The 26,327-nt window shown below is 40.1% G+C and overlaps 1 protein-coding gene across 5 annotated transcripts in view; it reads right to left on the reverse strand.

Moving 5' to 3' along the window:
- LOC123973318 (dystrophin-like) overlaps nucleotides 1-26,327 on the reverse strand; it is a 123,998-nt gene that overhangs the window by 63,815 nt on the left and 33,856 nt on the right. For 4 of the 5 annotated variants that reach the window (XM_046053251.1, XM_046053310.1, XM_046053243.1 and 1 more), the window contains 14 exons: nucleotides 23,837-24,012; nucleotides 22,623-22,770; nucleotides 22,100-22,225; nucleotides 20,441-20,590; nucleotides 20,152-20,250; nucleotides 19,217-19,316; nucleotides 18,242-18,411; nucleotides 17,928-18,045; nucleotides 16,589-16,800; nucleotides 16,225-16,379; nucleotides 14,968-15,154; nucleotides 8,272-8,444; nucleotides 8,000-8,156; nucleotides 2,138-2,249 (listed from right to left, as the gene is read on the reverse strand). In XM_046053251.1, the coding sequence (XP_045909207.1) occupies nucleotides 2,138-2,249; nucleotides 8,000-8,156; nucleotides 8,272-8,444; nucleotides 14,968-15,154; nucleotides 16,225-16,379; nucleotides 16,589-16,800; nucleotides 17,928-18,045; nucleotides 18,242-18,411; nucleotides 19,217-19,316; nucleotides 20,152-20,250; nucleotides 20,441-20,590; nucleotides 22,100-22,225; nucleotides 22,623-22,770; nucleotides 23,837-24,012 (2,083 nt within the window). Of the gene's footprint in view, nucleotides 1-2,137; nucleotides 2,250-7,999; nucleotides 8,157-8,271; nucleotides 8,445-14,967; nucleotides 15,155-16,224; nucleotides 16,380-16,588; nucleotides 16,801-17,927; nucleotides 18,046-18,241; nucleotides 18,412-19,216; nucleotides 19,317-20,151; nucleotides 20,251-20,440; nucleotides 20,591-22,099; nucleotides 22,226-22,622; nucleotides 22,771-23,836; nucleotides 24,013-26,224; nucleotides 26,264-26,327 lie in introns of those variants that run through there. The other variant, XM_046053271.1, reaches the window with a different exon arrangement.

Below are 26,327 nucleotides of genomic sequence, written 5' to 3' on the forward strand. Positions count from 1 at the left end.
AAAGACAGAAATCTGTGTGTGTCTGTGTGTTTGTATTTCGATTTTGTTGAGAACTGGTCATCCAATCGACCTCACACGTGGCAGGTGTGTTGCTGCGGACCAAAGGGAGTGCAGTGTCACATTTGGTGCCATTTGGACAGACATGTTCAGAATGAATAAACTTTGAATAAACTACAGTACAGTGAGCAAGGGCAGGGTACACTCGAGGGGGCGGAAGTTATGTGTCATTCATTCATCCATTTATTGTATGTTTTAAGCTAATACTTTCATTTAATCTCTGTGACGTATTTATTGCATAGTAAAGTATTTATATACCTTATTCTGTTCATTTACAATACTTTGTAAATTGAATGTTCTTTATTATTTTGCACTTTAGTGTTTAGCCAAAAATAAATGGCATGTCCGACTAGCCATCGAGAAACTGCAACCCTCCTTTAACACAAGATGCACACATTCATCTAAATTACTACTTAAAGTGGATATGATCAATATTTTTATATTATTAATGGATCACATGTACAGTATGTGAAACAAGGTTGCAAGTAGTTACGAACCCACAGATGGTTATCACCCAATTCAACAGTTCCCCTCGGCTTCTTGGAGTGTTTCAGCTTCTTACAACTTATTGTTGTTGATTTTAGCGCAGAAAACGTTTGTGTTTTGGTTCACCATCACAGCTCTCATCAGTGTTGTTTTCAGCTGCAATGGGCAGCTTTTCCAACCAAACAACTGTTTCTGCATTTTGATTCAAATGAGGCTGAGTTCTGATTGGTGCATGGCAGTGCCAGTGCATGACAACACCTGTTCACCTCCCACTTCAAGCCAGTGGGGAAAAGCAAGGACAAAAACACAAATACCAACATCTCGCATGTGAAATTACCAAAACTGTTCTAACTTTGGCAGAAAAGTTAGCTGAGTGAGAAAACAGGCTTTCAGGACCCTTAAATTTATTTCCACACATGATCCTTCCTCCAATAAGCTACTTATGATTAATCTGTGTGTTCTAATAAAACATTTGTTCTAAAATAATTGTGATTTGTGAGGATAAATGTAGATGAAATTAATAACTTTAATTCCACTTATAAGGACAAAATTTCTGTTGCTACATGAATATCATCACGTAAAAAGAAGAACAGCTCCAACAGTCTTATGTGTCTCGTCATATGTTTTGTTGGATTTGTTTGTTCTGATGTGATTGTCCGTTGAACGTCTTCACCTGTGCACAGCTCTAACTCTGTTCAGCAGCAATTTAAGATGTGGCCATTGGACTTTTAGTTTATTTAAAGCAACCAAAAGCACAAGAGGTAGCTGTGACAATGAAGACTGGCTCCCGAGAGACCGTCTCACTTATATGTCAAACCACTCAGGCTGTTTGTGGAGACACAGGTTCTCTTTTAGGAAAGCCAGCTGAATTTACACGAAGCAAAATGTCATACACTCTAAAGCACTTCTGCTTTTTAGACGTCCCCAACTGCTGCCGATCCGAAAGTCTAATCGCAGAGACAGAATGACTTTCTAAGAGGAAGTAAGTGCTCGTTTCCCTCGGTGCGGCAGTGATTAGCAGCTGGAGTTCACCCTTTCTTTCTGAGTTCTCTGAGTGTGTTTGAGTTGGCAGCTGAATGGGTTTAATGGGCCACAGTTAAAGTTCAGCTGTTTTCTATGAGCCTGGTAACTGGGCTGCTGCCATGGTGCGGGAGGCGATGCAGGAAAGTGTGTGTGTGTGTGTGAGCATTAACCTCCATGTGTGGTTGTTACCAGGCTGTTACTAGGGTACTGTGAGTCAGAAACGAGGGGAAAAGCAGCTTTAAGTCCAGGCAGGAGATGGGCCTGTTAACTTTGTAATTTATTTTATGCAGGAGTTGTGTGCAGGGCTGATCACGGCGCTGCTCCGGCAGAAAATATCACTAATTAATGAACTACTTCCCGCATTTACAGTCCAGTTTCTACATTTAAATGGCAGGTACAAAGTGTGTTCAAATGTAAATGTATCTCTCTTTCTTTTCTGTAAAATGTAGCTTCGTTATAATAACCTAATCTTAGAAAGGCTACAAAGAGCTTGAACATGAAACACATCAAAGCAAGTCTGAAGTGCTAAAGGGGGACAATCTGTTGCAAGAAAAATGGAATGGAGTGTTACCTCTCTGCTCAGGTGATGGTGTGTCCCGGGGCAGCTCAGACAGAAAGATCCCCACATCGTCCAGAGCTTTGGTCACAACTGGCTCTTTAGCTCTCAAGTCCCTCCTGAAGCTCTGTGAAAACACACACACACACACACACACACACACACACACACAAATCACCACCTTGATTACACTTATCCAATATTTTTCCTCACACACCTGTCAGTATCCATGGTGAAGATTACTCTTCTTCGACAGCGTATTGCTGCCACCATGAGAAAATAAATGGTTGTATCCTTTGTTGTTAAGTTTTTCCTCATTACAATTTTTTTCAATTGCTAAACTGCATTGAGCAAAACTGAAGTCACATTGTCAAAACTCTTCACTCGGTCAGCGAAACAGAAGTATATGTGGACCAAACTGTGAATCATCCATGAACTCTTTTCTCATTACTACTTCATCCCCTGCAAAACACTGTGTATCTGCAGCACACTTTGTCCAAAACTGTTAAAAACACATTTAAAACAGATTGATTGCAAATATCCTGCATTTTTTGCATTAACTTACAGGCTGTCGTCATTGTGTCTCATTTAGCAGTGTTTCTGTGTAAACAACTGAGGAAAACTGTATTGCAGCACTGAAAATTCAGGAACTTTTTTTCACGAGTAAATTACTGAATGCGGTGATATAGAAATAATAAAGGCTATTGAAGGAAACTTCTGCATTTCTGATTCATTCTTGTTACATATACTATAGTACAGTCAATAAAGTGTTATTCTTACAGTTTTTCTCAGTTGCTTTGGTACATTTCTAGAATCATCCTAAACATTTGCAAAACTATTGGTATATTGTATTGGTAAACTTTGGCTAAAGTTTGGATGACAATGATTGAAAATGCACAAAGCTGCATTTTTTCTGTTTGGCATAGGTCATTTTAAACCAACAGTAATACATTGCAAGGGATTGGACAGGATTCACAGATACGCTTTTACTGCATTTGGGATTTGCAATTTCTCAAAAGACAAAGAAATTGCTATGTGCACAAGTGACTAGATGATGTGGAGGTTGAGCTAGTAGAATTTCAATTCTGATCTGCGAAATGTACAAAAGTGACTGATGACAACTGTATTCTATAATAAAACACTGAGTTAAATGAATAAATCCGTCACATTTCTAAGCTAAAAGTTCATCAAATTTACACAATGCTTCCTGTTCTTAGTGTTTTTTAGGTCAGTGTATTGTGAGTGACAATGTTAGCTTTCTGAGTGAGAATTGTTGCCAGTGTTTTGGTTGAATGAGTTTATTTTGAGACTTGTATGAAGTGTTTTGGTGGTTTGATGGAGGTGACTTTTGGAGGTGAGATTAAGTGTTTGGCCAAGATGCATGTTGGCAATGCCGACTGTGTGAAGAGTTTTGAAAAAGTGGCTTCAGTTCTGAGCATTGCATCTTAGCAATTGAATAAAAAACTGTATTATGAGGATTTTCTGGATTTAAAGGCATCCTTTCCAAGTTCAAACAAATTATTTTTCACGTTATAATGCAATATTATCTTTATTTCTAGATATAAATTATTATGTTCTAACAGCATGCACAGCTTTTATCCAAAGGGACTTAACATTTGTAGAACAACATACAAGCATCAATACAGTAAGAGATTTATAAGTGACAATAGATACTAGTAAGAGCAGCAATAAATACTAGTGAGAGCTATATATACGGCAGTGGTGTAAATACCTAGGGGAAGAAGTAGGAGTTAACAAATAGTGCAATCAATACAAGAGAATTGTAAGAAGCGCACAGGAAGTGCAGGTTAGAGGTGTTATAAGAGGAAGTGTTCTCGGACTAGATGGGTTTTCAAGAGCTCCGTCTATCAGTTTATTTTTTTTATCTCAAAAAAGGTTCCCAATATGGCACAAAGTCAACATGTCATCAAAACAATAAAAAACTTTTCTTGTTATAACCTGATAAGTTGGTGTGTTGTTATTACACGAAAAAGATCCAGTCAATGCCTAAAGAGACACTGTAACCGATTATATCTGCTGAGAAAATCAACAATGTTAGGCCCTATCCACAATACTACGTTTCGGTTTTAAAACAGAGACCTTTTGCTACGTTTGCACCTCCCATCCAGACTAAAACGGTGGAAACGAAGACCTAAAATGGAGAATTTTGGAAACGCTGCCGACCTGTTTTACGATTTAAAACTCCGGAGGGTGTTTTAATGCGGACAGGCAAAAACGGAGTTTGGTATTTTTATCAAAATATTTTGTACTGTGCAAGTAACACTTTGGCATATAGCCTACACTTGTACTGTGCATGTCGCTGTATTTACTTTGCGACGACTCCCAGTCTGTTTTCCGCTGCCACAGCCTTTTAAGTCCCGTGTTACATTCAGTAACAGCTCGTTATTGATTCATGCAAAATAAAATCTGGTGTGGTTCTTCGTCTATATTTCTTTATTCTTTCGCCAAATTTTTTGTAACTACAGAACAGACCATCTGCTTCACGTTTAACCCGCACGCGCATGTCTAGTGTACGTTAACGAAGAGTAGATGTGCGTTTTCAGTCGTTTTAGTATAGACGGAGATCATATAATTCTCCGTTTCTAAACTAAAACGTAGTGTAGATGGGGCCTTAGGGGCCCCTAAACTGGACGCTCTTTAGTGCTCTGTCATTACAAATGTCTTTATAAAATGTTAAATGGCCTTGCTCCAAATTAAATCAAAGAACTTATTGACTCCCTATGTGCCCGGGTGCTCTCTGAGATCAGTGGATGCAACTTTACAGGTTGTTCCTTGTGACCAGAGGTGACCGGCCCTTTGCTGTTCCAGCCCCGAGACTGTAGAATCAGTCAGGCAAACATCCTTAGCATTTTATATAAATATTAAAACTTTCCTTTGTAGGAGTTTATCTTGACATTTCCATTTTTTACTTTATTTTACTCCTCGGGGTTTTTATGTAGTTAATCCCTCTGTTGTTTTCATCTGTTTCCTTATTTAAAACACTCTTTAAGCTTGTTTAGTATTGTGCTATACAAATAAAGCTCGTGTTTTTTTTGCCTATTAAACTTATTACCAAATGACACACAGCAATGCACTATACATAACATCCTGCTACATGTTTGGACTGATCTTGTTGAATTATTATTGTACTTATGTATGATTGAGTAGCTTTAGGCATTGACTTTCTTCTCGTTTTAACAACACATGGAAGCTTCCTATTATAACAATATACCAACGTATTGTGTTTTACAAGAAAAAGTTTCCTTTAAAACCGAATATGTCGTAATAATATGACATACATCTTGTTATAACAAGAAACTGAGCGGTTTTGTGTCGTGGCAGAAGTGCCATGCATCGCAGACTGCGAGCGAGACTGTACAAAATCGCCGTCTGTGAGTGCGGGTGAGAGAGCGAGCTAAGCGTCAGCGTGAGGTCACTATACAGTTCAACCCCAAAAAGCGCAAGGTTGCCATGACAACCAGTGGCCACCATTGGTAAATGACATGTGAATGTAACTGATAAAAGTGCTTAATCAAGTGCTCTGCATAATTATAAGTAAAGACATGATTTAAAAGGCGGTTGTTGTTGGAAAATATGTAAGTATTCTGTGTATGCGTAGAATAATGCACAAACACAGACATGGTCAGATTAAAGTGTTCTTGCATCTGAGTGGCCCCCTCATACCAAAACATGTCTACATTCACTGTAAAATGCTTTGACTAAAAGCTTTTTCCTAATATATATCTGCAAGAACTCACCATTTTGCAGAATCACTGTAGTTTTACACATGAAATGACCAAATCAGCAGAGCCAATCATCTTGCTTTTTTGCATAAAAATGGGTTTTTCATTTAACCTGTACAACTATTCCTTCCATTTATTCTGAGCCTTTGATTTGCATAATGTTAGTCAGAGAGACATGAAGTCTGCCTCAAACAGAAATGGCTGCCTTTGCAATGAAACCACGAAACATTTTATTATGAAAAGCATCAAACAGACTCCTTTCATTGGTTTCTTATTGCGCTGGTATTGAGCTGAAGGTTTATGAAAGTGTTTCTTTAATTGTGACTCTGAGCTACATTTTCAGGAAGGACAAATAGTAATGTAGTCGAGGTAATTTCTGTGATAAGCTTAATAACAGTAATAGGCTATGATTATTATTAACATTTGACATTAACATTTATTTATATAGCCCTTTACAGCAACCAACAGGTGTCAAAAGTGCTTTACAGGGACTGTATGGGAATGAGGAGGGGGGCTAAAGATATGTTTCACTTGAAAGAAAAAAAGTAAATCCCTCTACAGTGGCCCCTTGATTTAGATAAAAGCTAGTATCTCAAAATAACAGAACAGCATTGAGGTTGTATGATTTGTTTCTCCAGTTTTAACATGTGCATGGGATAGGTACAAGAGCATTAGGTGGTGAGTTTAAACTTAAGGTGAGGCACCACGGTCAAATAGGCTTTCTCCCAAATTTAGTCACATAACAATGGAACTTTACAAGCCTTTTCTGTATATTATTTTTAATATGCAAATGAGGTATTTTCTCATTAAAATGCACTGATTTGCATATTACACAAATTCATTTTCCAGCACATTGATAAAACTCAGATGATTTTTTGTGGGGTTTTATTGTGGTAATGTACCATATTTAAAAAAAACCCTCTGTAAATGTTTTGCTATAAGACTTCTGAAACAGTGTGTAAAATTATAATGCTTTAACTACTTTCAAGGGCCAGGAATATGACTTGGTGTCCAGGAAAATGGCTGGTAAAGATTAGCTAACGTAATAGTAACACACTTAGCATAAAAATTTCAGTTTGTCACATGCATGTCACATCTCTTACAGATATACATTATGATATATGTATATAAATTTACCTGTAGAAAACAAACTGAAACTTCAAATGATATAAGATTTAATATGGAGAGTTTTAAAAAGATCGTTCTAATTTTTAGGTGGAAAGTGCTAACAAAGATGAATTTTACGCGATCTGAAGTTGACGAATTTGGTGTAAAATAGACAAAAATATGTTTATACCGTATATATTTTTCAAGATTGTTTTGTACATTTTATGAAAGCGTTAGTAATAGCTGCAAAATACCTGGATATCTAAAAATTTAAAGATTGAATCAAAATAATAATTTTGGACTGTGGTGTCTCACCTTAAATATGCTAACAGAACAACAACTTTCATATAGCCAATAAATCCGTTAGAAATGAAATGAGCAATTCCCAGAATATGGCAAAAACCACAAAACATTCCAGCCACTCTCTATGAATACGCCCCCTCTCCAAGATCCCAGATAATAAAGATAACAAATTAGATCGGATGATGTTGTGGCCTCATATGATCAGGGGCCGTATTCATAAAGCTTCCTAGAACAAAGAGTTACTGACGAAGAAAAACTCGAATTATCTCTAAGCTGTTCTTGATGATAGTTTGGTTTACTGTGGAAGGACATACAATCAAGTGTGTCTATTTAGATCTCCCCTGGTATGAAGTAAACATGCATTACATTAAAAGACCTATTTTTGAACTGATGATGCTTAGTAACAAATAACTACAAAGATCCACTTGTATTTTGTGTTTCTCCTATCTGACAGATTGTTCCTGCTAGCTATGTTGCACTTTAACATTAAATCTCACAAGGAAAGGCTGAAATAAAATATAAATCTTGGGTGAGACCCGCCCTTGCTCTCCCGAAAAACTCTCCCTCCAACAAAAACAAAAAACACATAACCCTCCCCCCTTTTCTGACCCCAGCCTCCAAACAGTTTTTGCACAGTCCCTTGTACTTTCTATGGAGCCTCTTCACAAACACAACTCAACAAAAATGCTGCAGACTCAAGCAGTGTGTCTGTCTGTCCTCCTACCCGGTGTGTGTCCAGCTGTGTCTGCACGGCGGGGACATCGCCCCCTACAGGCGGCTCCTGCTCCAGCTGTTGACTTTTAACCTTGAGCCAGTTCAGCAGCTCCTGCAGCGACATGTGGAGCCTCTTCCACGGGGCCATCTCTGAGTCCAGGTGGGCCCTTGAAAAACAAACACAGCCTCTTTTTGCTTGCTTTACGTGAACTCCATGGTTCTCCAGTACAAATAGCAGACCCTAGCATGCTCTTCTTTGCAGGAACCCCAGCCTCCTCTCACCTCATGCTAAGGGTCTTGTTGCGTAGGTCGTTCCAGCGCTTGCTCATGTTGTCCAGACGTCTCTGGAGCAGAGCGGCATCCTCCGAGTCCCCTAGCGAGGTCACAATCCTCTGCCCGTTCTCATCCAGAGAGTGATACAACTCCGTGTGGTTGTCAATCTCTGCCTGGAGGTCCTGGTAACACACACACACACACGCACACACGTCAGTGGAGGGAAAAAAGCAGGAGCAGTACATTCTGTTGGAGCACACACTTCATTTTCTTGGTAATAGCAGCCATCTTTCAGTTTCACTTTTTTCACTGCTCGAGTGCTCAGTAATGGGATCAGGATCTGAGAGAGTGATTTACTCTCTAAAAGCAGCAACCACCACGATTGAGTCACTATGCAGACTGTATTGTGGATGGAACATTTTGTAGCACTGAAATGTCAAGATGTGTTATTCAGCCTGGAATCAGCTGGTAACTTGACAGCAATGGTCCCTCCTGTGTACCGACAGTCTATCACTGAAACTCTTAATGTGCCTGATAAGACGCGAGAAGGGAAACAAGTACTTAAACAAACCTTTGTGTAGTGAAAAGTGAATAAAGCTTGATTTCTGTGAACATTTCCTGTTTGGGAATAGCACAAAAGAACAACAAACGTTCAGCAAGTAAACAAGAAGAAATGTGACATCCATCACTGCTGCATCTGGAAGCAAATTAAATGCCAGTATCTTCAATATGGCAGACCTTTAATTTTACCAGAGCAGAGCTACCTTTCCACTAAGTTTTGACACTTTCTATGGCCAGCTTTTTTTCAGCAATATTTGTTTCATGTATTCAAACTCCCACAAACTCCCTATATAGTGGTCTGCCATTCCCATGGGATTCAAATTATCTAGCTATGCATAAGGGACGATTTTTTAAGTCAGTCTCAATGTATTTCGAACCCAAAGTACAACATATTACTAAACAGAATGATCAACTGATAAACTGTTCCTAACATCTAAAATGACTTTCTGATTTTACACATCACAAAGTGTGTACAGGCGTCGGGGAGTACTGCTGTATATGTGGGGAAAAAAGAAGTCTGATAACTCAAGTCCTCAAGAGATGTCACTTCTCTGGTTGGGGCTGAAGACTACAAGTTTGAAAATTAATAAAATCTGTTGATGTGGAGGTTGAAAGAAGTGAGCTCCCCAGACCTCTGCAGCACGCTGTTCATCTCTGCTTGAGGCCCCAGGCTACATTTGCTGCTACAAGCATAACACACCTAAATCTCTGACCGACCTGTCGGCTCGTGAGTTGCAGTGTGGATAATGTAGGTGCCAGGTTTTGGCTGGGAAGAACAATGCAAGGAATAAAAGAAATTATACCTCTGGTTTTACTGCATTGATTTTGATGCTTGGGGGGTCAAGACATAAAGCTGCAGGAGAACAAATTCCCACAACCTGACAACCCAAAGTTTATTCTTATATAACTGATCTATGGAGCATGAGTAAATTATTTATTAAACATTAGTAAAGTTTTTATAGGTGATAAACACCTGGTGGCATCAATATTCAAGTGTATTTCTACATTCCTCTCATCACCATACTGTTTGTCTCAGTGGTGGAAAGTAACTAAGGTGTATTTAAATTGTATGCCACTTACACTTACTCTGCTAGATTTATCTGGCAGCTGTATTACTGATTACATTTTCAGATTAGGACTTTACATTCAAAAACCATGTGATCAGCTTATAAAATAAAATGCATTGCTAAAGATTCCACCAATGAGACCTTTCTCCTCTAAATATTGTTTCATTTAAATAACTGTCGGAGACCAAAATAGGTCAATTTATCTGATATTTCATAGAAAAGCAAAGATTTGATAAAAATACAGAAACATATCTTTGCAGCGGGCCAACCCCTAGGATGGGAACTGCTGGCCTAAAGCTAACTATTTATAAAGTACTTTACTAAGAAGCTACATTAGTAACATGCTGCTTACACATTGATGCATCAGTATTAACAAAAGTGTCAGACAGAATTATAAATCAGTCGCATCAGGCATTTTACTGTGAAATTAGTACTTTGGCTTTTGGTACTTTCAGTAGCCAATAATACTGACTGTACTTTTACTTAAATAAGATTTTGAATTCAACTTACTTGTATTGGAGTACTTTTACATTAATGTATTGGTACTTTAAAAGGATCTGAATGCTTCTTCCACCATTGGTTAGTCGTGTATAACACTATTATGCTTCAACACAATAATTAATTAGTGTCTGTTCTAGGCAAAAGTTTTAGAGCTCAAAAGAGTTTATCCTTTAAGAACACAAGGACTATGCAATGTTATCGCAGTGTGACTGCACGTGTAGATTGGATGTTATTGACATGTCATTCAGTTGCACGACTGCACTGTCATTGCAGTCAGGCGACTGTAGATGTTGAAAGCTGCTAAATGTTGTTCATGTGCAATTGTAGATGATGCCACAGATGGCTGTGTCCGGCCAGACACTTGGGTTTCTTAAATGTCCGAGACTAATAAGTGTGAATTTCTCCCAAGGAAGACAATAAAGGCTAAGGTTTTATGCCCACGTTTGGTTTCAGAAATGTTTAATCTTTAGTCCTGCTATTGGATTTGTAACTTTACTATCAAACAACCTGTTGAATGACATCAGAATGCATTTAAATTGCATCTGTTAGGTTGACTAAAGCTATGAAGGTGGTCAAAAGGTCTTAAAAGACATCCTGTGAAAGGATGTTACGCTCCCTGGAAGCTTTAAGATAAATTAGATGACATGAAATTTTAATCATACCTGAGGGTGAAATCGGTCATTGCACCAAAGCACAGGACACAGACGCGAATTGAACAAACAAAAAGCGCTGAAGACAGTTCAGAAGAAGGTGGAGTGCAGTATAAGACTTGCTAATGTATTAAATGTAGTTCTAGAGAGTTTCCTATAGTGTTTCCTGGCATCCAAGTGTTCTGTGATCCCTTTGAACACAGTCAATCAGAGCCCTGTACCTCATGAGAACTTAAACTTTGATGTCTTAAGTTTAAATCGATGGTTTCACATTTTATTCTCGTCTTATTTTTATCACATATTTGTGGGAAATGCTTCCGTACTTAAACTTCAGTTGACCTTAAATACCTCACAAAGAGCAGAATCAGCGTACTTTTAGACTTTTAGTTTATATGAAAAGCACTTAAAAGCAATTAAAAAGGCATGCATCACATTTCGGATTAAAATGCTTAATTAAAAAATAGTAGTTCTTGATTTACTTTTCCAACCTGAACATGGTAGACCTTCCTGCGCAGCATCCTCAAAACTTTACTCTGGAGTCCCAAAACTAGACGTCAAGAAAAAGAAGATGAGGAAGCACCATCTTCTGCTTCTTCTACTCCCTCAAAATTTGCTTCCAATGTGACTGCATAAGAATGCCTTCTGTTTAAATGTGTGTGTGACAAAGAGAGAGATTTGGAGATGAAGAGGAAGGGAGGGAGATTCATACAGAGATGGAGGGAGAGTGAGTTACCCATAAAAAAAAAAAGAGGGAGACAGTGTTGGAGAGTGAGTCAGAGCCAGTTCGAAAGACAGAGGGGGTGAGAAAGAGAAAAGAGGGAGGAGGAGAGAGGTAGAGAGAACTTGAAAGGGTGCATAAAACGATGAGTGCGCTCATTTTCCAATTAAACGTTATCTACGTGCTGTGTTGGAGCCTATGAGTGTGTGTGCGCTCTCTGGATGCTACGCCGCGTTGCCATCCGCCATTATAATTGGACACAGAAGACTATCACAGCTCCGCATACAGTGCTGCTGTTGTACTGACTGAGCAGTGTGTGTGTGTGTGTGTGTGTGTGTGTGTGTGTGCAAAGGAAGTGTGCACAGGCATGAATTTGCGTCAGTGTGTATGTGAAAATCCATTTCCAAAATGCTGCTGTGTGCCCGTGTGTTTCCTTTACAGTATGTATGTTAGGTGTGTGTGTGTGTGTGTGTGTGTGCATGTGCACGCCGTTCCACCAGAAAGTGTGTGGGTGCAGGGCGAGGGCCGAGGGTCAAAATATGTTCTCTTGCAGAACAAGCCTTCCCTTCAACACCCACAATACAGTGGGGGGATTTTGCATTTGTCTGCCAGGCACCGAGTGGCCAATGAAGTTTCTCTATGCTGCCATGTCAGCATTCCAGTCATACCAGGCAGGGCAGAGAGTCAAGGAAGAGTGTCATAAACTCTGGGTCAAAAGCTGGAAATCTACTGCATATTTTAAAGATCCCATATGACAAAGAATTGCAATCATTAGAATTTTCTTTTTCTTGATTTCCTTTGATCGCTGCTGTAGTGTTCTTACACTTCTTACTGATCACTTGTCAATCAAACAGAGTGGGCAGGACTAAGACGTCTTTTTCTCCAGGTGAAGTTTTATTTTGTGTAGGTGATGCAGTTTTTTTTGGGTCTGTTCGGCCTCAGTGCTGGTCTACTTCTTCTGTTCCAAATTAATCATTTTTCCTGCAGCCACAAACATAAGCAAACACAAGGCAAGATGGCGGACACGCGTAGCTGCTGGAATAACTACAGGAATAACTTCCTGTGTGAGTACAAAGGAGTCTAAAAAGCATCTCTTTGAAGTGTTTCCGAAGACAACACGACGTTGTAACGCATAAGGTTCCTCTATTTGAACGACACTTGGCAGGTTTGAAAAGCTGAACGAGGTGTCTCCAGTATGAAGAGGGCTCTTGAAGCTCAAGCAAGCGTAGGTGAGGACCTGCGAGAAGCCCTGCGGCCCCTCTAGCCTTGACCATATTACCGGTGTTGCTCAAGATGAGAGGTGCTACGTATGAACCCTGTTGTTCCAGAGATCACAAAGTGGTAATGAAAGCCATGATGGTGAGTATGTTTGCATCTAGATTCTGTGATTATTTGACTGAGAAACTGGGCAGGTCTAAGAAGACTTGTTTTATATTGGAGCTGCGGTAAGTGACAGCTGATACAAACAGAACCTTTCCTGCTGTTGCTCTCCATGAGGGAACCAACGGGAGGCTTTTAGAAGCAGCTCTAGGAGCTGCGATGTATCTGTCACATAGTTAGCTTTGTCAGCAGTTCTTCAACAAAAATTAAGCTTTGCCGAAAGTTAAATGAGGATAATTACTACATCCTACATGCTCCCGTTCTAATGTTCTCCGTCAGTTTTGCTTTCCCACCCTGTCAAAGTCCCTACATTCACACCTCTCATATCACTACGTCTGGCCAATGATTTTTCTGTCCAGGTTCCCTAAGCCAATCCGTCCTTGGATGCCGTTCTTCAAATACCATTGAAATTCTGTCATTCTGTCTGTCAGACCTACTACTGATCAACCCACCACCTCTCCATCACCGCCATGACCTCCAGGATGTCCAGGTAGGTTCCACTGAGAGTTTTCATCAACCATCTGCTGGTTTTACTCCACCACCACCAGTGGTACCAAGCTGTTGACTCAGCGTGGCGTTCCCCACTGCTATCAAAAAACGCAGTGCAAGATATACAGAACACAGAGAAGGCTTGGATTGGTGAAATGTCTTAGACTAGTCAGTTCAAGCCCTTTCTGTGTCTTCATTTGCCCTTAACAACTCCCCTCCTATTTTGTAGGGATGCACCGAAATGAAAATTCTTGGCCAAAGGCGAAACCGAATATAATGGAAAAATTTTGCCGAATTCCGAACAAGTACATTCAGATTTTTGCTTTTTTTTTTTCACCGTTGCAAAAATTAAATTGTCACAATGTGCTTTTTACTCAGTGTTTCCCACAGGATTTGGCGTGGGTCCGAGCGCCAAGAGGGTCCGGTAGAGTAAATGACATGTGTCCATTTACTTTTAATGTACACATGTAACATGTTTTATACTTTCTGTGAATATAATCCAATTAATCTTATTTCCATACTGTATAGACACCTTATTTTGAAAACCGGACATTGTCGCATGTGTATCCAGGTGCTAAATTCATCAAGTCCGACCCAATTTGATAAATGTTGTGTGTGGTTCTCGTATCGCATAACATGAAGACTTCACAGCCTGTCTTCAGGTAGGACTCTCATACTGCAACACTTGTCTTTATAAAGTTCTGGTCCGTTTCAGTAGATTTACCATAAAGACTTAAATACGAGGGCACTCCAAATTTCTAGCTTAATCGCTTTCTCATAAACGAGTTACAGAAACACTCAAAACGGGTCAGACACACAGAAAGTGCTTTATTTTTTCTATTTTCGGCCGATTAATTTCAGTGGCCGAACATTCGGTGAATCCCTACTATTTTGTATGTAAAAAATTATGGTCAAATAAGGATAACATGATAAATAACCTGGATGCAATCAATCAGTGTGAGAAGAAATATGAATGTATAATGTATAATGTTGTTCACTAAACGTCCAAATGACTGTTTGGACTCACAATGAATCGACTTAATTCATCAATCTCCAGCAGTTCAATAATTTGTGTTACAATGAAGCTGTTTCATGCACACACTATTCAGTCTATATATGTTGACTTCAACTAAAGGAACACAAGCACTTTGGGCCTTTTTCAGAAAATATTTTGACAGAGATTAAGATCTGCAATAAAAATCAACGCTGTTATGACACAATAAATATGTCATTCAGGTACGTCTTATTATGTGTGAGCTGTAAATCCATCGGTGGAGCTGTGCGCTGTGTCTGGGGGAACAGGAATATATAAGAGTGTGTGGGTGTGTGCGTGTCCTACCTTCCACTGTGCCAGCAGGTTCCTTGCTGCCGGCTGTTCGTGAAGTCTCTCCTTGTTGGTGGCGTCTATTAAAACGTTGCAGGTCGTCTCAGCCTCCGTCAGCCAGTTGAGGAACCTCTCCAGGTCGAGATAGAACTGCTGCAGCAGCTTCAGAGCTGCTTCCAGAGCTGCCTCCCTGTCTGAAACACTGCAGAGACACAGATACATGGCAAGATACATGTCACCAAAGAAAAGTGGCTGATATATGGAGAGTGCACAAACTTGTGAGTGCTGTGTTGAGGTAACAGAATATATGTATTTTTCTTTTTTTTATGTTTAGGTTCAATTTGATTCAAAGATTTTTAATTAGATTTCATATTTTATTTGATAAACCTTTATTTAACCAACCTTCCCACACAAGTTGAAAACTTCTTTTGCAAAGGAGACTTTTGACTGCAGCTTATAAGGTGGTAGACAAACAATAAAAAACATGGCAAAGGGAAAAATCAGAATGCCTTAGTTGTAACCATATCCAGTATCTATATGCTTCCTCCTAGCATTGGAAAATAAATAAATATTAATAATAATAAATATATCGACTATCGTTTTGTTTGCATTCAGCTCAACTTGGGTTGAGGGAGCAGACACAAGTGTAGTAATATTAAAGGAAGATTATGAAGTGCATCTGGGAGAGAAGATCCACAGCTACACAAAACGTTATCGTCTGCGTAACAAAAGTTCCATGTGTGCCTTAATGTAAAGACAAAATAAAACTACGCTGAATACAGAACTTTGAAGCACTCCATTATAGATGTCTGTGAAGATTCTCAGTCATCCAGGTCATAGTTATCCAACGAAGGTTAAAGTCAAGGGCAACTGGACTTGGTTGAAGATACTGGAAGACGTTTCGTCTCTCATCCAAAGGACTTCTTCAGTTCTGACTGACTGGCAGGGAAACTCAGCTATTTAACCTCAGTGGGGTCGTTTGCCAGGATCGTCGATACTGCTGGTTCGTTAGTGCTCCTGGTTGCTGTTACCGCAAGGGACGAAACGTCTTCCAGTATCTTCAACCAAGTCCAGTTGCTCTTGACTTTAACCTTCGTTGGACTCCATTATAGAGTAACTTAACACCCCTTGAAAATCTTGCTTAAGCAGGCCGTGATCAACTGTACGAAAGGTGTTTTTTTCCGGAATCATATCAGTTGCTTTTTAATTTAGTCGTGTGCTTAAACAATTTGTAAAACGGTATTTATATACAGTAAGTGTGTGTGTCGTTACCGTTTGCTGATGTGTGTCCAGGTGGCCACCATGTTGTCGTTGACCTGGGTGACTTTGTGCGTGTCGTCGTTGGCGTACAGTGTCAACAGTTTGTTGGCCAGTGCATTGGTTTCATCCACCTGACCTTGCCACTGCTGCAGCTCCTTCACGAAGAGCTGAGGAGGGAAGAAGAGTGAAGAAAGAAAGTGACAATTGTAAAATGTGGCGATTCACCATCTTCTGTGTCATCGCCAACACGAGCAATATATTTCTGAGCCATTTATTAATAAACGTCACATGCAAGGTAGAAAAACGATGTGTGCATCTAAGTTAAGAGTAATGAGACATTCATTCATGCATTCAGTGAGTGGACGCCCAGCCAAACCTTCAGTTCAGCATTTTGCTTCTTCAGCGCTTCCACCGTGTACGTGATCTGCTGCCAGGACTCCAACCTCTCACTTGCCCGCTTGATGAGATGATCCGCTCCTTTCTTGGCATCCAGCCAGTCGGTGGAGTCCTGCAGCATGTTGTGGAGCTGCTTACTCCTATCAGAGAGTTTGGTCTGAGAGTCTTCCCAGTGAGTCTGAAGCCTGTCAACTAAAGTGACAGAAAAAAAGTTTTGTGATGATTATAATGATAATGTAGATGTTTTGATTTATTTATTGTAGGGAGTGCTCAATTTACAATGCATAGATAAACCCAACGCTGCACTGTTGTTGTGGCCTATAAGACCTGTGTTTTGATGTCACGTCACGTTGCGTTCAGGTTTTTCTGGAGCTCAATCGCCTTCTCAGAAATGAGTGACAGAAACACTACAGGGTAAAGTACACTACAGATTTTTGACTGATTTAGTGACAGTGAATAACCAACAAAGCAGGTGACATGATGGGGAAAAGTACAGCCCTGCAATTCCACAACAAGCTACTTTACAACATCCATAGTTACCGCCTTCACTAATATTTGTGTTTTTCCTTCCAGCAATAAACTATTTTTAATTCGTAATTAGTATTTTAAATCAGTCACAGTTCAGATACCCCCATCTCTACAGCCTTAATGGGCTAATGATGAACTCTATGTCGGCAGCTAGAGTATAGCATGTTTTAAAATACAGTGAAGCCCAGAAGCTATCATGATGATCATGATTCAACATAGTTAACATGTTTCTGCATCACCATTTTCTGAAAAATCTACTGTATTGTATGCAATACGAAAAAAGGGGAAGTGACTAAACAAAATGTTTTTGGTCTCTGTGGAATAGTCGTACAGGTTACATGCAAAAAACTTATAATCACTCCAATCACAATTTGGATACACATACATATATAAAACGCATACTACAAATATTGGGTGCGGCATTTAATTACCTCAGCTGCACAGGATACCACACCTTTATTTGAAGCAGGCTTATATTAGAAACAAGCCTTAATTTCTACTTCCCCCCGATTACAGTATATTTGGTCATATTTTAGAATAAAACCTCTTTCTTAAATTTCTGCTATTTTCACTTTAAAAACCCTCTAGCGTTTCAGTGGACAGAATCCCTTCATTTCCTAACGAGGCTTTATATTAAATACAGTTTGGCTGGGACATACAGCGTCACTGCATCAGTAACTGAAATATGACAATAACGCTTGATGAGTAATGTTAACATGTAACGTTGTAAATGTTCACTTACTACTAGTAACTATACAAAATATGAATCTGCGTGTGATTGTGTGACATACTGCGCTCAGTGATAGCGTTGCGGGTGTCCTGGTTGCTGGTTTTGTTCTTCAGGTTCTGGGCTGCTGTGACCTGTCTCTCCAGGAGGGGGCGCCGCTGGTCTAGCTCCTGCAGACACTCCTGAAAATTCATATCTACACATTACCTAGTGCACTTTAGCGGTAACAATCTATCACAAATACATAAAGTATAGCAAAGCCTACTCTCGTACTTTTATACACAGCTTTTAAACTTCAACTGGAATATTAAAAAAGTTATCTGACTTATCCTAAAAATATACACACATATGATAAACAGTGACCTCTGACGTCCTGACCTTGAGCTTGCTGATGTTATCTTTGATGTCTTCCAGGTCAGCGACCACCACACGCTTGTTCTGCACCATGTTATCCAGCATGGTCAGCCAATCTGTGAGCTCAGCCCAGGACTTGTGGAACTGAGCCAGCGCCGCAGATTCAGGCTGGGAACTTTCTGTCAGACTTTCATCTGGGACACACACACAATGTTTAAACCATTTATAAACGTCCAGTTATACACTTGGACTGGTGCCTGTGCACGCTCCCTCTCTTAAGGTCATTTTTTTACTCTGTATCAAGGCTTTAAGACTTGTTTGTATGTTGGGAGGATAAATCTAAATAGAGTTCACACATGAACAAAAATCGTACATATATCTGCAAGTGAACCAACAAATGGACTAATGTGAGACCCCTGTCTAACTTTATCTTTCATGACAATTTGCTCGGTGAAACAAACTATAATTACTAGGAGAAAATGTTGAAGAAGAGAGAAGATGTTAGCTAACAAAGCCTGACGCTTTGAATAGAAAAGCATCACATTGTTATGTTTATAATATTTCAGAGAAAATTGATTTTTATGACCCCTGCAGCTGATCAGTTACACTTAAATGCTATATTGACGGAGTTTGTTATGAAGTTGTGAAGAGAGAAGAGAAGTTTTGCCTGTATACACTGCAGGCATTTACAACTGGCAGAGAGCAAAGATTTTCATACATGCTAATAAGTACGTACGTTACCACTATCCATAAAGATGGGGTGTTCTGTACTCTTAAGTAGTGCAGAAGGCACAGTACAGAAATTTCATATATGTTAACTATGCTAATGTTTCTATTTTAATGCTAGCATTATCAGTCTTTAGTCCTTTAGTTTGTTGTGGAGGAATTGCAATGAGGCTATGAAAATATAATTATAAACAAAAATAATACAGAATGATATACAATTGGTGTTATAGAACGAGTAAATCAGCCTTTTAATGGATTTAATGGGAGTCTTACTGGCTTTTTTGGCTTCTAGCAGAGTAGCCATCCTCTCCCTATGCTGCCGCACCAGCTCCAGGATCACGGTCCAGTCTTCTCTCAGCTTGATGTACTTCACCTGTCACCACACAAACACAACAAGTCAGATGCAAAGTTTACAGCGATGAGTTCACAGATAATTGTGTTGTACAAATGCAATCAAAGACTTTTGATACGGCAAGCTTAGTTAGGGAAAGCCCGGTAAAGTCAATTATGGTACATTGTGTCTGATCTTCAAAAGAATGTAATGTTCTCTGACATACATTAATGAAGTACAAAATATGGATTTTATGAAATGTTTGAAGTAGAAATAGTCATGAGATGAAAGAGAAAAGTGTTATATCTTATTCCCCAGAGGAATACAGCAGGAGAGCAGATTTACCAATGAAAATGTCTTATTTATCACTCTTCATCATCAAAAAGACAATGTTCCAGCAAATGAGAACATTTTTTATTTCATTAAACCTGCCCCTGTTCTCACTTCTCTCATCAGCCCTGCAGTTGCCTGGCCTACTCCGCCCACCTGCAACTAATTCCCTCACCAGCACATAAACCCGTTCACTTCTCTTTCTCATTGTCAGTTCATCCTGTGTGCTATCTGTTTGTTTGCATTCCTGTTTGCCATGTTCCAAGCCAGTTCTTGGATTTGCTTTTTGCTTTATCTGCCTACCTGCCTATTACCTGTTTGTTGCCTGCCAACCTGCCTGCCTGGCTGTTTGTATGCTTTTACCTCTATGCGAGCTCATATATGGATAATGAATCCTTAAACTTATTATTTAAGCTTAAACTTATATTTACCGTTTTCCTGTGTAACCCACCATGACACAGATGGCAGCATATGTAAAAGCATATACGCCACAAGAATGCTGTTGGTTCCTTTTAAATAGACAAATCACTGACTTTAATTTCCTCACCTTGTCTGGTTGGCTGGGAGGATTGTCCTTGTATAATTGATCAGCTCGTTCCAAAACGAACTCCACTTCTGGCTGCTTGACTTGCACTTCCTCAGTGAGCTGGAGAAACAAACAGGAGAAGTAAAATTTACAGTAAAATGGGTTTTATTCAAAAGGTACGTCATTTTCTTATTATTGAAATTCTGTATTTCAAAATTTTGCAGCATATGTGATATTATTAGTATTAATTTCAGCCATTTTGGACTTGAATGTTGTGGTAATGGCGTGTGTGTGTATGTGTGTGTACTACCTTGGGTGGTGGCTCCTCAGGGCTGTGCTCTAGCTTGGCTCTGGTGCTAGACGTCCAGGCGGACAGGTCGTCCAGCTGACCCCGTAGCCTCTCCAGCTCCTTTAGAAGACCCTCGATCTCCAGCTGACGTTCAGGCAGAGCTCTGGACACCTAGACAAAGACAGACCGGGATTTAAGGTACGTAACACGCTTAACAATTTACAGTGACTAAGTAGAGATTTGGGGGAGGGAAAAAAATAGGTTTCTGGTGCTGTCACAACATGATTCAGTCTAAATAAAATGATTGGCTGACCTAACTGCCTCCCTGCCTACCTACCTGTGCACTCACTGTGTATGAACATGTGTTTTGGGGGGAGGGGCTCTGGAGAGAGGGATGCAGGACTTTTACTTGGAACAGTGTATTTTTACACAAATATTTCCACTTTTACTTAAACCCGCATTAAAACAAGCTGTAAATACAACTCTGACGTATCCTAACCTTTTAAGTTAATTCTCTGCAATTCGAAATACATATGATTAAATAAGCAACAAGTTGTTCAGTAAGAGGCAAAAACTCTCATCTGAAAAGCTGATATTATTCATCGGGGCTGTGTGGGCGTGATTCGATCAGATTTGATTTACAGTGGTCTGATAACATGAGCAAACAACCCTGAAACTGCCATCAGATTTCTAAAAACTGAAATGTTGCTAAACGCATGAAAACACATGACATCTCCTTTTATCAGACTGAACCCATCCAGCTTCAAACAAGTGAGAAGAGCACAGAGAAAAACACAAATACAGAAGTCTCTCTGTTGTAAAATAACCACACTTTGACAGATACTTGGATGTAGGACTCAATTTTGCATTCATTTGGTTGTTTGTGTTCACCTGATGAATGTTATTTCAATATTTACTCTCCTTTTAGCTCTGTTTTCACTAACCCCTCACAAAAATATCCGGCTCTTTTGCTGCTAAATGCTCCACTATGTTCACCAGCCAGGCGTTTTCTAATGTCTGTCCGCTGTTTGTCTTTCTGCGGCAATCAGATTTAAACAACATGTGAATGAAAATGTGACGACAGCTGTGGAGTTGCTGGTTTAGCTTTCTCGATGAAACACCACTGATGACTTCTGGCTCCTTTCTGCACACACAGCTAATGAGGAGAGCTCTGTGTGTATAAACAGTGGAAATTTTCCTTAATGGGCTATACATGGCACGTTCAGGTCACTTGCAGACATAGAAGTCGAATGACCTGCTATGTGCTGCTATGCAGGCTGTACATCTTCTATCTTAGATTTTTACAGACCGACTGTCTCCACTTAGAATAAAAACATCAACAACCTCCAGCTCCCAATGTGACTTGTAGAGGTAATGCATTTGAGTTTAACATCCAGTCGGGTGGCAGAACGTATTTAGGTCAGAAAAGAATGACCTTGTTTGGGGTACATCATAGATTCTATGGCATAGCAAAGATATAAATATTGTGTAAGACATGCAAAGACCTCCTTCTTCAATAAGAATTACCATCAAAGTCCTCAGTACCTGCCAGCCAACTTTAACAGTACAAAACACAGCGATGTATGTGGTAGCATTTCGTAGGTGGGTGCAGCTTTGAATGTCTGTTTACAAAACGCCGGCGTGCTGTTAGCTTTAGTAATCACAGTGGTAGCTGCTGACCTGAGCCCAGCGAGTGTTGAGGATCCTGATGTCTTTCTGTCTGTCAGCAGGAAGTGTTATCTGTTTGTGTCTCGAGTTCAGATCCTCCACCGCCGCCTTCTTGGCAGGAAGCTCCGCCACATGTGCCTGACACACACACACACACACACACACACACACACGCACGCGCAAGTCACACAGGCTGAATTTAATAAGAAATCATAGCAGCAGCTCAATGTAGGACACAAGCTCTTTCAATCAAATTACGTTCACCCAAACACACACGCACTAACAAAGTATTTTCAAGGTTGAATTTCAGAATGAAACATAATGCCATCTCATTGGAAACCATAACACCCAACAACACACTCAATCAAATTAAATAAACCAACACAAACACGCCACATGTACATGTTTTATTCAAAGCTAAGCCAAGTCTAATAATAAAGAAGCGTGTCTCATTTACACTAAATCAAATCAAGTACACAAACACACACAGAGCTCAGTGGCTCCTTGTAACTGCTGTATTGTGTCTTGATGGTACCTGGACTTTGCCAAGAGTGTCTCTAATGTGCTGTGGCTCTGCAGGCTGCAGAGGGATGGCCAGGACGCCCTCCGCTTTGTCCAACCAGCCCAGCATCGAGCCCATGTCCTCCTGTAGATGTGCAGACGCCGTACGCGTCTCTGCAGACCTGCAGGAGTGGAGGGTGGCAGCAAGAGAAAAAGAGAGTGAGACATGTTGTGGAGACAGGAATGCCCTCATCGAACAAAGTCCTGATGGCTCAGTTGGATAAGGTACAAAACAGAGGCGGAGTGCGTCTCACATTCAGCCTGGGAGTTACACCATGCCAAAAAACAAGTACAATTATTTAAATTCTACATGCAAGCTACAAGTCAACCCTTCTGTAAGCTAAAAAATATACTTTAATCTGTCTAACTGCTTCATCCTGCCCTCATTTCATTGTCACTGGGCTGAAAGCTCTGCAATAGCATTAAACTATAAATGAGTGGATCACCGTTTTGTTTGTATCGTCCACCTGGATGTGGGTGCACATGCAGATGCGCAAACCAGTGTGCAACTTCATATTTCTGCCAATGGTCTCACACTATACCAGTGAACTACAGCTGGCTGTACTGCACCAAGAAACACAGGCAGAGGGAGCAGTGTGAAGTCTGATTGCCTCAAGAGATGCAGTTTGAGTCAGCGTGGGTCGGGTCTGAAGACTACAAGTTTGAAAATGGATAAAATCTGGGGGCGTGGAGTTCGTAAGACCTCTGTAGCCGGCTCATCATCTCTCCTTGAGGCTAACGGCTCCAGGCTCCAGTAACTGCTACAAGCATAGCTCAGCCGAATCCCTCAATGTAGGACTGCGCTACTTTGGAGAGAGGACACTCATCTCTCCCTCTGTCTCTCATATATCCTGTTTTTCTTCATTGTGAACACTCAGATAAAAGCTAAAATACCAAAATGTGCTGATTACATGACCTACACAAGCAACCACAGAAGTGACATGTGTTATGGTCTGGCAGTGTAACAACATTGCCGTGTTTTGAAATATCAAACCCTTCAGTTGATTCTAGTTCAAACATATAAATACTACATGTAGGCAAGGTGTGATTCAATAAAAGAAAATAAATGTTAATGCTGAAACCAGGAGATATATTTTTATCCATGGTCTGCATAGACAAATTGAAAGACAAATATTCATAAAAATGTACTTTTGAGGGCATTTGAAAGTGACACACACACACACACACCTCCTCTTGCGCTCGTTGAGCTGCTGGCAGACATTAGCCCAGCGGGTGTTGAGTAATTTGAGCTGCGTTCGGAGCCGCGAGGCATCGTCTGGTGTGCTCAACTGGCTGATGTCCTCTCCTGCAGAATTCACTCTGCCCAACACCACTTCCTGCAGAGGTATGGCCTCCGTCAGGTCCTGCGCACACACACACACGAAGTCGGTGATAAGTGTTTTCATTGTTTGGTTTGTGCATTTACATGGTGGTACTCACCTGCATTCAGGAGACAGACATTTTTGATCCTCACAAGTTGAAATATTTATTTTAAGGTTAAAACTTGTTTTAAGATTTAAGACTAAGATAATACTTGGGACTAGACATTTCATTTCAGAAACATGTCTCGCAGGGAACTGTATTTTATTGCCTTTGTTAGGCCTACAGTATGAAACAATAATTCTTTAAATTACCCTAAATGAATCTTTCAGTCCTAGATCAGTATCTGACTCTGCCCAGACTGTGTTGGTGTTTACACCATTAATACAGGAGTTTTGGACTGCTGGAAGGAGGAGGTTGTCATGCATGGGGGATCAAGCGGGGAAGTGGTCACACACCCACGCCACTGGCTATCAACTCATTAAGTCAACAGTATTTTACAAAAAAAGAGCAAATTATAATATTAGACAAACGCAAACAAGTTTAACACATTTAGTTTAGCATAAAGACTGGAAACGGGGACACAGCTAGCATGGCTCTGTCCAAAAGTAAAAATGAATTAACCTCTTGCATCTTGTTTGTAAAACACCAACGCAAGCTGTTTTTAACTTGGCCAGTGGATAAACCAAGCTACTTGCCTGCTAGCTCAGACGTAAGACTGGTATCAATTTTCTAATCTAACTCCAGGCAAGAAAGCGAATAAGCATATTTTCCAAAATCTCAAACTATGCCTTTAAATGCTTTGAGGACTGGGAGTAAGTAGGAAAATAGTTGTGAACTGACCATTCAAGGCCGGGGTAAGTCTCAAGAAAGTGAATGTAAGCCAATACACAAGAGTATCAATACCAATTTATTCAATATGTCTGAGTGTCTATGTGTGTGTGTGTTTTGGTACACTGGGGGATAAGGATTGGGTAAGGTTCAGGTGGCAGCTTGTAATTTGAGGTACCAGATGGTCCTCCGCCTTTATACAAGCCCTCTCTCGCTCCCTCTCTCACGCACACACACACACACACACAGGTTGGCACTTGAGTGGCACTTGGACACTGCATCCCTGTCTGTGCAGGTGGACAGTGAGAGCTGATCACAGCAGCCCAAAGTGGACTGGGCATGTCTGATGATGCAAACACACACATCCACACACACACACACACACATAACAACACTTCATATGCAACGTTGAGTGCATCGGTTTAACCACAGCAAACTGAAACTAAAAGTCAACTCTGTGAGACGTCAGTGAAAACAAGCCTGGATGTATTTCTCCTCTGTGAAAATGACTCCTCATACATTATTAATCTAAATCTTGGTGATGTAAAAGCCCATTGTTCTTCGCTTACAGTAAATAGATTTTCATAATCCTTCAATTTCAGTTTTCGGTGCCTGATGTAACACTGAAATGTCAAAATTGATGACATAATATAGTTACATAAGGCCTAAAAAAGGAAAGTGTTCTGTTTGTATCGAGGCTGACTGCACTGTCAGACACTCGCTGCCTTTTCCTCTTGACAACTGCCATCTGTGTGCCAGCGTGCGCGCGTGTGTCATGTTGTTACGTTTGGAGTGTTATTTGATGTCAGGTCATTTCTTTTTTTCGCACGTTATCTTATGTATTATTTTATCATGTCATATCAAAACATGGTCATCAATATCTTTTCATTGTGTCATGTCAGAGGTGGGTAGCAATGAGGAAGTTCTACAACTTGGGAGTCATTTCAATTTGAAAAGTCTCTTTTACTCCATTACATTTGGACCTTCTCATCGCGCTACTTGATGTATGCCTCATGCTGACCAGTGTGTTTTTAAGGTCTTTGTTTTTATTTCTTTTCACTGTTTTACTTTTGTAAAGCACGCCGTGACCTTGCTCTGTAGTTCTGCCTCGGTTCACTCTTGGCTAAGGCAGACTACCTTTATTTTATGTGGACATGACTCACATTTCAAACACAGATAAAACATCAAGTTCCTACTTAGCCTACTATATATATACATATATAAATACTCATACATCTTTTTAGATGCTATGTGACTGTTTTGTGATTCCGGTGAATGTAAGTGTATCTTACTAGCTTGTTTTGCGTGTTCTTAAACGCCTGTTTTAAGTAAGATAACAGACTCTAGTTTCTGAGCACCAGTAGGGAGATGTTCTTTGCTTGTCTTCCACATCAACAACATGACCTGAGACTACAGACCTCACACCTGATCCGTGGGTCTCTGATGGGGACTGGGACTTCGGAGCATCTCTGTTGCTCCAAGCAGTATTCAGTGCCCTGTTCACTTAAACCCTTATAGATATAGATAA

The sequence above is a fragment of the Micropterus dolomieu genome, linkage group LG01, assembly GCF_021292245.1.
Source record: "Micropterus dolomieu isolate WLL.071019.BEF.003 ecotype Adirondacks linkage group LG01, ASM2129224v1, whole genome shotgun sequence".
Classification (NCBI taxonomy): Eukaryota; Metazoa; Chordata; class Actinopteri; order Centrarchiformes; family Centrarchidae; genus Micropterus; species Micropterus dolomieu.